Source organism: Apteryx mantelli, chromosome 12 (assembly GCF_036417845.1).
Source record: "Apteryx mantelli isolate bAptMan1 chromosome 12, bAptMan1.hap1, whole genome shotgun sequence".
Taxonomy (NCBI): domain Eukaryota; kingdom Metazoa; phylum Chordata; class Aves; order Apterygiformes; family Apterygidae; genus Apteryx; species Apteryx mantelli.
The window spans coordinates 19,568,332-19,585,134 of NC_089989.1; the positions used below are offsets into that span (position 1 = coordinate 19,568,332).

General features: G+C 46.2%; 1 protein-coding gene across 1 annotated transcript in view; it reads right to left on the reverse strand.

Annotated features, from left to right (window-relative positions):
• The window catches only part of CADPS (calcium dependent secretion activator), a 246,120-nt gene that overhangs the window by 146,987 nt on the left and 82,330 nt on the right, over positions 1-16,803 (reverse strand). The window contains exon 4 of the mRNA XM_067303622.1: positions 3,590-3,670. Coding sequence (XP_067159723.1) covers positions 3,590-3,670 — 81 coding nt within the window. The remainder of the gene's footprint in view (positions 1-3,589; positions 3,671-16,803) is intronic.

Below are 16,803 nucleotides of genomic sequence, written 5' to 3' on the forward strand. Positions count from 1 at the left end.
CGACTGCTGCCCGTGGTCCAGCTACGTTAGGATCACTGGTCTAAGCCCTAAGTCTTCTGACAGGTATGCCCATTCCCTGAATCTACTCAGGCTTTCAACAACTCACAGTGGGCTAAAGAGACTGTTCAAGGTGTACGACAGCTAAGCAGCATTTGGGGCCAGAGAATTTGAAGTTGATGTGCAAGGTATCTTCTCAGTGGCAATTCATAGTATCATAAAAAGCAGTTCATAAAATGTATGCTGGAAATGAAAACAAGGTCATGTTTCTTCTAGAAGATCCTCATAAGGCTGCTGATAAAGTATTCCACTGTGCTAGTTTCTGTATCAGAGTCCTCAATAGCTTACCCTTTACAAACACAGTTCACAGAAGCACTCACACAAGCTATCAAGTAGAGTCTTCTGCTTCAAGTCTCAATCTTGGGAAACAGTTCTCTCATGTAAATTCACCCTGGCATAAGATCTAATCAGGCTGTTTATGGTATATGCATTACATACAGTGCAAGCCACCTGTAGGTCTAAAAACCCAGGTTTTAGATTTTGAGAATTTTGATTCAAATATCATTGCTTTATCACCCTGCTGCTATTCATCTCTCCAGGGATTCAACCTTGGCACCGCACCCACAAACCTCTTCACAAATGCAGCACAGACTGAGAGGTTTCCCTGTCTGCCACCAGCAACTTCTTACGCTAAAGCTAAAACCATGTAGTTTGAAGTGATGGGTAAGGATTTAACCAGGATTGAGTCAGATGGGGGGAAATGAAGAAATGCAGGTGTGATCCCAAGTTACCCAGCTGCCCGGAGACACAGTGGGGGAAGCCTGGCAAATGACATAATCAAGGGATGCAGGCATAGCCAAAAAATGATGTTAGTCACCTCCACATGTAATTGGAGCAGGGAGAGAATCAGAAATGAGGACAAGTGTGGAGAGACACAGAGGTAAGAGACTGTGAGGCACAGTTGCTGTCATCACAATTTTAGGGTCCCATTTAGCTGCCCCAACTACTGTCCCTTTTCACACATTCTTGTCTGTGACGCCATATGGCTGGGTGGGAAAGGTATCACAGGACAGAGTAAAGGGGACACTTGCAGCTGCAGAGAAAAATATACCTTGTCTTTGGCATCACTAAGCTCTCTGCCGTAATGCTGCTTTCATTTAGCTAGTGGAAAAGTACAACACGCAGACTGAATAGCCTGTCCAGATTCAGCTTTAAAACATCTGCTTAACTTCGAACGTGATCCTTCAGCTAGCTCCCTCCACGGCTGGGCTTATGCACTTTGATGAAATCAGGCTCAGCAGAGGACTCTGCTGCACTGGAACTGTGCTGAGCTGCACTGTTCTGGGCAGGTGAAAAGACAAAAAGATACAGAGCTGTGTCCTGGTACCCAGAGGCAGGAGTGACTTGTCCCAAGATGCACAACAGGCCAGACAAGGGCTTGCAGAGCTGCACATCCTGAAGCACCGTGATTCTAGATCATTTTAGACTACACAGCCTTTGTTTCCTCTTAACTTCAAATGTCCTAGCACGAATTTCTTAATTTATTAATGAAGAGTTAACTTGCCTTTACAATGGAATCTTAAAGATGGCAACCTCAGCGTTGGTTTTATGTGCACAGTAAGTCATGCTGCGCGGCAAATCTGCATTAAGAACCTAGCAAATTGGAGATAAAATTGTAGAATGCTATCCTTTCACACAACTGAACTGTGAGCCTCCCCTGTGCTACAGAGGAAGCAGCCTTGCCCAGAAAGGAGGATGCAGAGAAAGATTCAAAAGGTCATTTGGATGCCTCCAAAAAGCGGTATTCACGGGTCTGTAAGAACAAGATTTCTCGAAGGCAGCTGCTGTTGGGATCTGACATTCTAAAGCGAAGGCCTGCAGCAGTAATGTGAATGAGATTAAATATCAATACCTGCCAACTGGATAACAGGTAAGTCACTTTTATTTTAAACCTCCCTCCGAGCTCTCCACAGTTGTATTTTGAAGGTTGGATTCTGCACCAGGAAATGTCAGGTTATGTTTAGGACTGTCTCTCACAGGGCCAGTAGTGGCATGGGTTGTTTTTAACATCCTTTGGGGGAATGGAAATGGCAAATTCTTGTTTGCAAAAATAATTTATGAAGCTGCAGCCTCCTTTGGCTGCTAGTGAACCATGGATATTGCTGTCCCACATGCCATAAAGAGAAAATGAAACAAAGAAATCAGCCAGTCTCATTTTGGCACCCAACGCCTGGCTACCAATCTCAGAACCAAAGAGCGGCAGTGCATGATACAGGCGTTTAAGTTTTGCTGAAAATAAAAAATACTGTAGATTTCCTTGAAAATAAAATGTCAAAGGGCCAAATAGTGAACAAAGGAAAGAAGCGGCAGTCGATCTGCCTCTCTGCTATGCATCATCTGGCCATATGGTTCTTGGTCTTCTTCCTATTTTTATTAGTGAGGTGAAGAATAACACAACCTGCCTCCCCAAAGACACAGTGACAGCAGTTATTTAATGGAAGTGTCAGTAGGAATAACAAACCAGGTGCTACAGAGATCCTTACTAATACCTAACCATAAATGCATTGTGTTCTTTTACACCCACAGATTTCAGTGCAGTCACAAACAGCTCCGAAATTGCATTTCTCAAAAACCTCATAATTTGGACACAGCTCCCTGTCAGTGCAGAGAGGATTGCTGCTGGTAAGCAGGTCTCAGCCTAAGCTAAGTCTCTCTGATCAGACTTCTGTTGTTTTTTTCCTTTTCCTTCCAGTTATAATTTGCTGATTATTGAGAACAGTCAGCTAGATCACTCCCAATGACTTCAACCCCATTAAGGCTTTATCTGGGACTCAAGAGTATCTGATTAGGAGCAGCGATAAAAACTTGGCCATGCTGATGTCAACAGCATCCAGGATTTCTCTCCATCTACTGTCTCCTGGAGGTGATGTAAATCTGTACTGCGTGAGGCTATGATCTGCTCCTAGGGAGAATGCTTCCTTACACAAGGGTCTCTGGGGAGTTCAGCTGACTGCTTGGTAAAAAAAACTGTTTTGAGCTCCCAGGCCTGCTGCTCTAGGTGGGAATGATGTCCAAAGGAGTGCAACACTAGCCTGACTGTTCTTATGCCACATGTGAAATCCGCTGGAATAGCAAGTCTTGTGCCCTTACTGAGGGAGTATTTACCTTGAGACAGGGAACTGTGGCACCCAGCAGCCCAGAGAACTGCACAAATCCATTTAGGAAATTTTTGGCTTCTTTTATATGCCATCATCCACCTTACTGCCCAACATGTGTTGCAAGTTTGACAAGGAAGGCTTAGATACACACTTACAGATCTAGCTGGAGCAGTTTAGGAGGTTATTTTCCCACAGCTGAGATGTCATAAGGGATTTTGGAAGCACCTTCTGTCCCAGCTCATCAGGGACATTCCAAAAAATGCACATCGCAACAGCTTCATTTGTAGTTACAGCTTCACTTGTAGTTAAAAATCTCTTGATTTTTAACTGGTGATTCCTTCATGGGTTTCTCCACCCAGTAAGAAAAGGACCTGGGGACTGCATCAAACTACTTATGTGCTTGTTAATACATAAGTTTTTTTTTTTTTTTTTACCTTGGCAATTTGCTCTGCCATTTGAAGACGTCCATCTAACTCGCGTCTGATCTGTGCTGCTTGCTCATCTGGGTTGTCCAGCTGTATAAAAACAAAAAGGAAATCAAGGTGAAAAAGTCAAACAACGCAGTACCTTTAGAAGCAATTCAGTTGCTCAGCACTATATTGTCCATTAATAATTGTAGACAGCTAGTGCTGAAGGGCCCTGCTCAGGGACAAGGCACCACAAAAAGTATGCATACAACTATTTGAACCTGCAGAGAGGCAGGGTGTCCTCCAGAAGAAAGACTTTGCCATTTCTTTTATTTCATGTGCTTTGATTAGATTTAGCAGCCCCATTTGCTGAAACCTCAGAGAACCCGGTTCCTTTGGCATCACCTCCTCCTCCAGTTCTTCACGTTCGGGTCTGCGTGCAGGGCCGCTCGGAGCAGCAGGGTGGTGTGAATCTGCGCCTGGAAAGCGCCAGGAAAAAATGCTGTGTTTGCCTCTCCCGCGTGTCTGGAGGAGCGGGGGACAGGCTGCCCTGGGAGTTTTGCTCCCGTTACTTTTGCTGCTGCGAGGCACACCCTCCTCGCCGCAGACTGCCTTGCTCTGGGAGAGCCTGTCATTAAGCAGTGCTGAGCGATGGGGAAGGCATTTCGTGGCAGCTAACGAATAAGGGCTGAAGGTGAAGCTGAGAGTCTTGGATGCGGGGGTCGACAGACATCTAAAAGCACTCAACCAAGAGAGATCAGCCACACAGTTAGGAACCACCATAACATACCTGGGTGAGGGCTTCCCCCCCCCTTTTTTTTTTTTTTAAAAGGGTAATTCCCTTAATTTCTTTCCTTCTCTTTAATTTAAACAATTATTTGTTCATGCATTTATTTCCCAGAGACTGCTTTCCACACTGACCTTTCCTGAACATTTAAAAAGCAGTGGCCCAAAACAAAAGACTTCACTAGGGCAAATCTCCCTTTGACAAAACCACACAGCTTGTTTGGGAGATCTGTGAGGCTGCTGCACTGGGCAACAGCATCATTTCAAGGGGAGTAAGAGATCACACGCGGTACAGACAGCATGTACAAAACGTATTCGCTCAGATCAAGAAGAAGAAAGAAAAAGGTGTTATTTATGGTTTGCAGGCCCATAACCACATCCCTGTGCTTCATCCATAAGCACTCCAAACACATTTTAGTTTGAGTCCAGTGTCCATCCTTCCACAGATGCTGGCCTTCCCACTCAGCACATCTTTGGTAATTTATACCAGGCGAAGTCGTGCCCGATTGGGTTAAGCAGCTGTATGAAGTACCCTGGGTGGGAATTTGCACGGAATAATAGTTTTGCAGTGATTTAGCAGCAATGCCCTGACATGCTGCTAGCGCGACACGGGCGCTTGGGAGGCCGCAATCCTCCCAGCACCATGGCAGGTCACACCAGCAGCTCCAGATGCCTAAGCCAACCGCTCTCCTGCCCCTACTTTGCAGCTGGAATAAGACAGAAGAAACCAGAAGAGGTTCAACAGAAATGCACAGCAATACTATTTGCTTGTTGTCTTTCTCTATGCCTCCATACCGCTAAACCCCCGTGCTACCACCCAATTCATGCAATCAGCTTTCCTACAGCTTTCAGCAGAGCCCTTTTTTGCAACGCACTGCCTCCAACCGTGTGGTTCAGTGTTTTGCGCCTGCCTGGCTCTGAAAGGTCTCCTGAGGGTAAAAAGTTGTTTGCGCCCGTTAAGCAAGCCATTACAGCATACGTGTAAGACACAGTGACTGCTGAAGAGCAGCTTCACATCCATAGGACTCAGGGGCAGCTGTTTTCTTTTTTAGTGGGAATACATTGATATAAAATACAAAACAACAAAAAAGCACAAGATCAGAACTAGACCCCCAAAGAAGCTGATAGCTGCTGTAACAAGGCGGCAATTTTATAGCTGCCTTCCAGACTCTACCGACTCTTTAGACTCTTTCGGGGCAATTTCAGCCACAGCACAAGGCTAAAAACATGCAGCAGCAGCCAGCAGTCACAGCACTGCTCCCTCTCATGAGAAATAAAACCAAGCTCGGCGGTGCTGACCGCTTCCACACCGTCTTGGTTCATCTCTTCTTGCAAACACTACTTCATGCAAGAGGGGACTGGCTCCTCCATCCAAATCCCATTTCCTAGCACTTCTTGAGGAGACGGGTGACTCACAAATCAAAGGTCAGGGCCAAGGTATTACTTTTCTGAAAGCTCCAAGTTCATCTTTGCCCCTTTTTTAAAATACTGCCTACAGAAAGTAACCTCTTGAGCCGTTCCCGAATCAGCCAGATGGTTTGAGGGCAGCTGCCTTATTTTTCTAATTATTGACCCCTTCTGGCTACCAGGAAACAAAATTGCCACAAGCCACTGTATGTTAGCTCTTGCAATGACAGCTACCCATAAATGAGTTTTATAAGCTGGCTTGGGGTTGCTGTAACTACCTCTCTATGTTTTATCCTCCTCTGGAGACAAACTGTTTTAGAGAACAAATGCTCGGCTGGTGCAGTGCAGTCTGGAAAGCTACAGCTACAGAAATGATAGAAGTTTCAGTTCTCAGACTGACGAGTTATGAGCTCTTCTGTTAGAGCTTCCTGAACGTGCTGAAATACACTGTTTCCCCCCAGATCCGCAGCTGTTCCATGGCATTTTCTCAGCTCTCTGCTTGTATAACCTAAATGTCCTCTCTTCCTCATACACGCTTAGGCTCATGTATATCTGCATACATTCAGGAGTACATCTGCATATGTTTCACCACAGATGATTTTCCAGAGAGCTGACATTCATTATGACTGAGACTGAGGGAAAATATATTTTTGATTAATTTTTGAAAGCCTCCATTGCAGATTTAATTAAAACAGGAAAACTACAAAGCGTCCTGACCCCGATCCAAATTCCACTGAAGCTTCAATGATCTCTGGCCTGACCACCTAGATTTCATTCACTCCAGCTGCACCATAAGCATTTAATAATCTGGCTTCTTCACCTTTATACTCCTGATCACCAAACCAGTAAAGAGCCATGAGCCACCAGCACCTTTCAGGATCAATTCCCCCCAACAATTTTTCCATGGACTTCCACTGATCGGAACAAACTCCTGCTGCAAGTATCTTTCAGAGCTGCCTAATGAAGGGTAGAAAATGTACAACCCCAGATTTCCATTTCTTTGCAACTCAGAAAGAGAAGGCATTATTTTGAATTTCATCTGAGCTACAGTAATTGAGGTTAATCGCACATTACCCAAAATAACTCGTATGTTAAATTTAGAAATCAAAGATGCTGCTTGGGAGGAGAGCTGTTTTTGCAGGGTGATAATGAGCCAGCAAACTGGCTCACACTTTCTGCACTCTCTTGATTTTGCAGATGTTCTCCAGTAATGCCACAGGTGGCGAGAACTCTGCCACTGAAGGATGCGACTGCAGAGGACTGTTTTTCTTAGGAGGCAACGCCCTTGGCAGCCGCCTCATTTGCAGCCGAGCGGGTAAGGTATTCTTTTTCAGAGCTATGTGCTGCTATTCCTGTCAAGATTCATTAGTGATGTGGCCAAGCCAGGTAACTTGGTCCTTAAAAAATAAAAAAAAAAGAAAAAATCCAGGCTGTATTTTCAATGACTTTGCATGATAGCTCCATGGCAAAAAACGATCTTTGGGAAACCAGTCACAAAGAGCTTTAGTGACAGTCTGTCATGGCACACAGAACATTTTCTTCTCATTATATAAGGAATGGTACTAACGAGACAGTCCCTGTTTGCAGTCCTTATGTACTGTCCTGGCAGTTTCAGAAAGACTTCTTGTGACTAAGAGGAGCAGGGCCAACAGCTCAGAGCCACTTACTGCTCCTCAGCCTTGGAAGGCTCCTGCTAACATCAAAGGAAGCTGAGTATGTTTTACACAGTCCTAATACTACATGAAGCCATTAAGAGATTAACACTGGTGCCCATAAAATATACTTTGCTTGTGAAATAAGGTAAGGGGCAAACATAATGCATGCTATCTAAGCAATACTGAACATCCAAGTAAGGCAAAACAGATCCTAATATCATTAAAACTCAGTTTCTTAACTAGAGAACCAGCTATTTATTTTCTGCAGTATGTATGCCCACTTTATATTCAAATACTTGACAGCCAAACACATAAATGATTTACAAAGTCAAGGAGAAATTGAATTAGTTTCGTTCTGCATTATGACTATGTTATGAGTGTGCTATGAATAAAGCAAAGATATAAATCATAAGGTTGCCCCAGTCAATTAAATGTGAAAAGTATTATAAATTTCAGCATATATATGATTTGTCATACGCACTGGGCTTTTCTTCAGCAGCATGCCACAAATGTATGACGTACATAATTTGCAATTCTCAACCGATGATTACACAACTGCCTGCTGGTAAATTAGATGTTTTCATAGGTCTACCCGCATACGGCATTAGTTCACTCTGCTTGCCCTGCAGAGATTATCTACGTTGGTGTTACAGCTGCTAAAGTAAAACAATAAAAATAAAATAAAATTATGCAGATTAGATTCTGACTGGAACCCAAAATTTATCAGAATCGCAGTTAGTCTGTCACTAAATGCATAGCAAGGCATATGCATACTTTTTAACCAAATGCTGACTACTCATTTGCAAGGAAAAGATCTGTCGAAAGACAGCTTTTTACATATAAACTGCTAATAAGGAATCAATTTTAAGGTACACTAGTAATATGAAACAGGTTGATAATTTTCATCATGTGATTTTGAACAGGTGACAGTTTTAATCCCCACTAAAGAACAGTTGCTTGTATTTAGAAGAACACCTTTCCTTCCATAACCCTGAATCAAATTCTAAGACTTTTCCTAACGCTGTCCCAAGGGGATGGAAGATAATTTCTCTACACCTTTCAAAGGCAGAAAAAAAGGCAAACAAACAAACCTAATTAAGTCATAAGATCTGCATAAGTAAGATGCATAAGTGCAAATCAAATCCATGCCTAAACTATTTGCTTTGCCTGTAAGACAGCTCCTGTGAACCACCTAAGCTGGGCCTTATAATAAACAACAAGTCCACGCTCACTTCCACTCGCCTGAGGAAAAGCCTGCGGCATTTCAAGGATATTAACAGAGTTAATGGAGACTTTAAATTCCACTATATTTGGAGTCAAAGCGTTATATATTTAAAGCTCCAGTTTATCACAGCTTAAAACCAAGCCACTAGGAACGCAGCCCTGGCTCTGAAGGCAACTCCGGGGAGCAGAGCAGGCTGCTGCGCTCTTTTTCTTCCTTATTATGCCCAAGGCTGTTTTGCTCCATTCAATACCTCTGGCCAAGGCGACTGCCCGAGGATGGCCGCGGGTATGGTTCTCTGCCATCGGGACTTAACCGCCAAAGCTAGTGGTGATGCAGCCGATCAAAGCCCCCTGCTTCTGTGGGAGGAAACACGGAAACGATGGGTGAGCAAGCGGTAGCTACGTTCCAGCTCTGCCAGCAGGACAAGCAACGTGTGATTTAGAGCACTCAGCAGTTAGTTAAGTAAAAGAAGAATTGATCTGGCTGTCCCATCAAACGTATATTGATGGGGTACCCTCCCCATAAACACACACAATTTAAACACAACACACAATTTATACAAACATTAGGGACGCAGACTAAAATACTGCACTCGGGGTACAGCACTGCGAAGCTTCAGTATGTTTAAGTCACCATAGCGAATAGCACTATTGGAAATAACTTTTTTTACAAGCTGCAGGGATTTATAATGACAGAATGCAACAGACAGATACAACTTGCAATTATTAGCCTGACATTTACAACACACAACGTGGAAGTGACAGGTATTGTTGGCATAATTGTCATCAGCCACAGGAGAGAAGCCAGAAAGCATTGGGACCTTTTAACAGTTTAATCCCTTCCTGCCAGTCACTTTTAATGCTGAATACTGCTTCCCAGCAAGTGGAGTAAATGTCACCAAGTCTTGACTCCTGAAGCATAACAGGGGCCTGTCTAAAAGCATTTCCCCTCCCTTTGCAGGAGGTTACAATGGGGTTGTGTGTCCAGCCCTTGCCTCCTGCAGCAATCAAGCCACGAGCAATGCAGTTCTGGAAAACCACATTTTAAATGTGTCGGCAATGCACGCACTTAGTTACAACATAAGACTTGCTGCATCAGAAACAGAAATAAATCCAGCTCTTCACCAAGGACGCTAAAAGTCAAAGCATTTAGTCCTGGTCTCCATGAAATCAAGAGCCACTTCTTATGCTGATTTCAGTCCTGCAGGATGAAAAATTGGAGGTGGAATTAGAGAAGATACCACAAAATACAACCAGAGAGAATTTAAGTATTTCACTCTCTCCCTCTGCCCAGAGTCTCCACAACTGCCTAATGCCACCGTGGCAGCACTAGGGCATGCACAAGCTCAACGGCAGCCAAGGAGCTTTGGAGTCATCTGTGCTCTAGCTTGCAGCAGGGATCAGCTGTCCCTGCCGACATTTTAAGCACACAGCAGATCAGGAGATCCCTGCTTGCACAGCCAGGGATCAGGCTGAAGGCACAACGCAAACTGGCTGCTATCAGTCGGGTACCTTCCTGGGGGAGGGCATTCGCGGCAGCCTCTGTATTTAGTCAAGAAGATGCCACTTTAATTTTCTAGCTCCCTGTGTACAGCATGCCACTATTCAGCCAAACAGGTTCCAAAAATCCCAGCTTGTGAATGAATTTTCCCAGTGTGGAGGGCAAGGATGAAATGACCTGCTGTGAGCTGCTTAAATCCTTACCGAACCTGCCTACATGTAGCGCTACCTTGGTGCTGAAGCACCAACCTGGTCATCCATCCAGTCAAATAGCTGTGCCATGTTATGCACACAGGGTTATGTGTGCTGGGAAGAGAGAGCTTCAAGGCCCTCGTCCTTTGACGCACCATGAGCTATGTAGCTCAGCAAATGCTTGATTAAATATTTCAAAGTAAACACGCTGTATGCGAAGGCTGAACAAGATCACAATACAGGTGACAATTTTGGCGCTTTGGTGTAGGGCTTTAGGAGACATCTTTGTCTAGTAAAAGGTGGTTTCACTTTGTAATGCACCATGAGAGGAAATATTGAAAAATTCATAAGGCCCCTTCACTTAATAATTAATCTATCAGTCAAGACATACTAGTAACTCATGGTATCTGGCACCACACAGGGCTCCAGCTGAAAGAAACACACGGCCCCCCAAAGCGATGCATTGCATGGAGGAAGCCCTCAGTTCCTTATCAGAAAACGACTGCTCTAAGAGATAACGCAGACACCTTTGACATGAGACAGGACAAGTCTGTACTGTGAACAACACATGGCACCCAAAAACATATGCAGGGCCACAGATACAGATTAACTGTAACATCCTTTTCCCATAGAAACACCTATGATTGAGTAAATATTCTTCCATACGAGCAACAAAGGGAACAAAGAGAGCACCGTTTTGTGTTCGAGGTCCTGAACTTGGCTGGTTTCTCTGAACAAGAAACTGGAGGATCTAAATATTCCCTCTTTTGAGCAGAGCTGGGATGCTGAACTTCCTTTTAAATTGGAAACGTGAACGATGTTAAGCTGTCTTGGTAGCTTAAAGTCACTAATACCCTGGGCAACATGCTAATCCTCTGTGCAGCAAATTACAACCCTAGGACCGTCAGCTGTCTTGGGATTTGAAATGACATAGAGGAAAAGGAAGCGTGGATAGCTTTTCAAGGGTTATACACCTCCCCGTGCCAGCAAAATTAGCATTTCTTGTAAGGGGCTGGGCACCACCATCACACAGCCCAAATGGGGATTCAACAGCTCACACCGACTGCTCAAGGGAGGATTTCAGAAGAGCCTGAAGGGAAGAAGCAGGACAAGTCCTCCTGCAAATTCTCTGGCCACCCACTAAAACGCTGTCCATGAAGCAGGGGAGGGGATTAATGCCTGAGGAAAGGAGGGAGTATAGAGGAGATTTTGGCAGAGCTAGAAACAGGGCTCCAGGGAGTGCTGGAGACAGGCGGGACCTCCCCCCTTCCTCCCCCCCCCTTTTTTTAAATTTCCACAAAATATTTACTACAAAGCACAGAAATTGGGGACAAAAATGAGTCTTAGAGGAAAAATCTCTGAGTTAAGATCTTGGGCTCCAATCTACCGAATGAGGCCAGGGGAAGCTCACTCTTCTACCTCTGCTAGCTCCCAGCACAGAAACGAAGGCGGCATCTGCTCAGGACCTCTGCTGAAGCCCACGTGAAGAGCTGCACGACTGACGACACTCGTTTCCTAACATTTTTGTTGCAAGTAGAAAATGTTGTTCCTTCTCTCTCCCACGACCCAAATTCATCTTTTTGGTTCAGTCCCTGACAGAGAGGTTGAGGATCTCCCTTCTAATTCCTCCAGACAGCCCCTTTTCCCAGGATGCAGGTGCCACCTCGCTGCTGGGAACACAGGGTACAGCGGAGAGCACCGGTACCCCCAATTTCTGCATGGACAGAGGTGGAGGAGGACCGTGCATAAGCCCTGCCTCTTCCTCAGGCCTCAAGGCCGCAGTGGCTGTGGGAGTTGGTCAAACAAAAGTGGTTCCTGGCATATTTTCCTCCGCGTGAATTTTGCTAGTTTTACAGCACCGTTGCTTCTCGGCACGTGGTGGGACCGGAGGAGATCTCTGTACGCCTGTCTCCTGTGAAGAAGGGCTCTGTAATGGCACCGTGTCAGTCTGTCCGACAGGCTGTACACCGTTATTGCAGAGGGGGTCGCTCGACGCGCACAGACAGTCCCTTCTTTCAGGAGCTGCTGCCAAAAAATGGATTCCCAGAAAGCAACTGAGCCTCGTTTACCCTCTCCAGTGAGAAGGATTAAAATGAAAAGAGGTTTCTGTGGTAGCTCCTCTCAGAAACCCTCACCGTGTGCAGAACTAGCAGCAAAGGCGGACACCCGCTTTCCCGGTTTGCTCAGGGAGGATCTTCCAAGGCAGATCACGCTGTTTGTCTCAGAGGGACGCCGAGGCAGACCGCCGCGTCGGTGCAACGCTCGCAGTGAGGTCCCAGCCCCCGCGGAGCCGATGGCAGCACAGAAAACGCAGCGGCGCTTGGCCTGACCTGCCAGAGCACAGCGTCCGCGCCGGCCTGCAGGCACGCGGCGGCCGGGTCGCTCGAGCCAGGCAGCGAGTGCCCTGCCTGGCCCCCGGGGAACGGCGTCTCTCCGCTGCACGCCGAGAAGCGGCAGCTGCGCCTAACACAACCTCTCGGGGCTGCGCCTCTACACCTGGCTCCCTGCGTGAAAGGGATCTCGCTAAATCCGCCTCCCCATGCGGCAAGATCCCCCACTGAAATCCATAGCCAGGCACAGCACAGACAAGGCTGGCTGGAAGAAGCGCACGAAGAGGGATTTATCTTTGCGCTGGTCCGTGTAACCACGGCTGTTACAACGGGCGGGAAGAGAAGCCGGCTGTGCCTGCTGCCCAGGGCAGAGGCTTCCAGACAGCACCAGCCTTCTGCGAGCTGCTGCAGGGATGAGGTGGTTAAGCACCAAGACGCACTCCCAGGAGGACTGCTCTCCAAGTGACGCCGTGCAGCTAAAAGACGCTCAAGGATACTGCTCCTTTGGCCAGACTTCCTAAAATCAGTCTTTTAGGCTGAGAGTCATGCAGAATATTTCTAGTACAATGCAAAATTCCCCTTAATTCAAGGGATTACAAACTGCACCTATTACTTCATCCAACTTTTCTTTTTTATAAGATACACAATAGTTTTGACTAACAGCTGTAGCAGAAAGAAATAAGATTTAAAGCAGAAAAGCTTCAGGGTTCCAGCTCTGCAACATTATAGCTTTTAGGTGGTGCTTTTCAAAAAAAGGATAACAGCCTAATTAAGAATGTACATGTTTGCATACCAGCTAGAAAATACGTAATCTTACAAAACTTTGGGAGAGGTGAACAAAAAACTCATCAATCCAGTGAGAAAATTCCAACAAAGCCATCAGATGTTTGTGAGTGGAAGAGACTGTTGTTCCACTCAACTGTTTTAATTCTCAGACTATTTGGCAACGTAATTGCTATGTGCCCAACCGGTTTTAAGCTGGGCAAGAGCCAGCCAGCATAATTCTTTGTTTACATTTTACAAAATCCATTAGGTAATTCAGCAAGGGGGCTCGACGCTGCCTTGCTGTGCGCGCACCCAGCTGCGCCCTCACCCCGATGCACCCCAAGGCCTTCAGCATCCCGTGGGGCGACACAGACCCGCTCCTCCGGAGCCGGGCTGCAGAAGAGCCCTGCGCCATTTTCCACCTCCTTATGTAAAATCCGACCTTCTGCAGGAAGCCAGTCGCTCTCAAACGAGGCCGTGCATCGCCAGGCGTTCGCTAAGCAGCTGCGGATCACTGCCTGCTCCTGTTATCCCAGCGAGCTTCTGTGTTATCTAATGAACCAAGGCTGCCGTAAGAAAGCGGTTAAAGAGCTCTGGGGGCGACTGATTTAAGACTGATGTTTCCTTCTGCAAGACGAGAAATCTTATTTCACAGTTCACGAGCTGCAGGGCTGTGCGCGGATCCTTGCGTGAAAACGTTAGCCCTGCAGGTACGGTCACCCCCTCCTCTCCCGCGTGCCGAGTCCCGTAGCAAAGCAACACAGCGCTGTGTTTTTACCAGCCACCTCGGCCGCTCGGGCTCTTTGCGTGCCGCACAAGCGCACAAAAGCCGCGAGCATGCGTACTTTCCCAGACGAGGCCGAGAGCTCCAGCCTCAAGGTGACTCCAAACTAATTGCCATGGGGATGGATGCTGCCCGCTAAACCCACCGGGCCAGGCTCACCCGCGCGCGGGTCTGGGGCCCGGCCGCCACCAAGCCGGCCAGGGCGTTCTCCAATGCGGGCAGCCAGGGCGGCCGCGGGGGCCGGGCAGCGCCGGGTGCTGGCCCTGTGCTCTGGCGCGGGAGCTGCTGCGGCCCGAGGGTACGCGTGGGCCTTTGGGCATCAGCAGCCTGAGCTGATCATCTGGGGGAGGAGAGGATTTCTGGCAGCGTCTTCGCCTTTCGATTCGCCTCCTTTCGCTGTCATTAGGAGCGGTGACCAAGCTGGCTGCCTTTCTTTGCTACGAGCAGAGGATTTGCACGCCCTCCTTCGTGCTGGCAGCAGCGCACGCGGCTACCCGCTGCTAATCTGCAATGCGTTGCTTGATAGATCAGCACGTGCGCACGGCACTGCAAGGAGAGGCGGCAGCAAAGCACCCTGCACGAACCCTGTGTACAAAAAAGGGGAAGAAATCCCCTTGCGTTGGGTCAGTCACCGGCCCCTGTGGGAACACACCGAGTTTGCAGCTTTGCCAGGAAAGCTGACGCAAGCAAGCTTAGCAAACAGCTTTCCAGCAGGTTGTGCAAAGATACCTACAGATTTATGAGGAATGATAAATCAAAAATAAATGAAAAACAGATTCAGCAAAATGGAGAGGAGGAGGAGAAGTGTTGTCTGCCTTCGCAAATGATTTGCAAGCTATTTAAAAAAACTGATGGAAAACCACTTCCATCTGAAAGGAACATCCTTTCAATCTGTGTTTAAAAAGCTTCTGAACCCCAGAAATCCCTCTGTAAGATCATCCATGAGAGGTATACGACACCAGAAGGGCTTAAAAACTAAGCTGCGCAGAGGCTTCTGACCTCGGAGAGAGCCTTAATACTCGCTTTTTACGGTACTGCGTAACAACACTTTGAGGCCTGTGGCGAGCATATGCCTAGCACAAGCATCACATAAGACAAATTGGAGGTCTCGCTAGCTCATGCAGCTCAGGGCAGATTGTGATATTTAGCTTGCTTACGTTTCCTTAAAGCTAAACTTCAGTAGGAAGGGAAACACATGAATTTTCAATACACACGACACTAAACTACTATTCAATTTCAAATCATTTTTATAGCTAGAATTAGCTACAATTAACTCACCCCCAACAACAAGGAGGAAAGATCTACATACCCTCATATCCTGATCTTTTGACTAAAAGCTTAATGGTAAATACAAAGAATAAACAAATTGCAAGAACTGAAGCTAAACAAGCGGTCACGTAACTCGAAATGGGCCCCAGTCTTTGGAGCTAAAGCAACTTGCAGAAGGACCTGTCCTAGCACAGTTGTCACTCAACAGGTTTAAAGATGCAAACAAGATGTGGGAATGTCCCCAAAGGTGCACAAGTTACTCACAAGGTGAGGGCAAGGGTCCTGCAAAGAATATATGCTTTCCATATCTGCTTAAAATGTGCTAGGGGCCTGGTCTCAATGTCTCTCAGTTCAAACAAAACTTTCATTTTCTTGCTCTTTCATGATCTATTGAGAGATTTTTAGACTGGCCTCTATGACTGAAGCATTTGAAAACCTTCCACAAACAACAGGAGGTAGTTTCTGGTGAGTGTTACAGAGTAACAGCGTTTTTACATATTTCAAGTCAAAACCTCTATTTGCTGATGCTTACCAGAGGGACAGAGGCAGGTATTTAGGGAGGAAAAGGTGTCCCGATATGAGTGTCATTCCTGCAGGGGAAAGACTTTTCAAAGTGGAGGCCTTCAGTTTTCTGACCCTGCCATTCACTTCTCCCCAAGGAGACTGCGGCACAGCTAGTCCCCCTTGGCTGAAAATGCTTTGTTTCCAGCTCTGACAGCTTTCTGAGTTTTGTCACAGTGGTTCAACGATCAGGCTTGATCTATGAATTTAAAATTCTCTAGCTAGCCTCAGTGTTGACATGAAATCATGTATTCTTCAGAGAGTGAGACCAGATCTCTCTCAATAAAACAGCAACTCAAATTCTTCTTCTGTTGCCATCAGCACAGTGTTTTCTAGGGATGAGGATACAGGTGAATGCACAGATAATTGAAACAACAAATCAATAGCTACATATCACCACATGCACGACGATCACTGCCATTCCTTATAAAGAATTAAAGTAAAATTGTTTGGAACAGAAACTCGCCTGGCACAGAGGTGTAGCCTGAAATTGGACAGCCATTCTGCAAAATAAATACTTGGGGTGTGTTGGTACGTAACTTGGAATTTGAATTGTGATCTTGATTCTTGAGGCAGCATGACAATAACTGAAGGCCTACCTTTTCAGCAGAAGGTCTGAGCAAAGAATTGGCAAAGCACAGACTTTGTCCACTAAGAACAAGGTTTTAGTTCCCTCTCATGCCAAACAACTGGGCATCAGCTGAAAAGAAGGGTAAGGAATGTAAAGTGAAAGATACAGCTCCCACTTTTTCATGGACTAAGATCAGC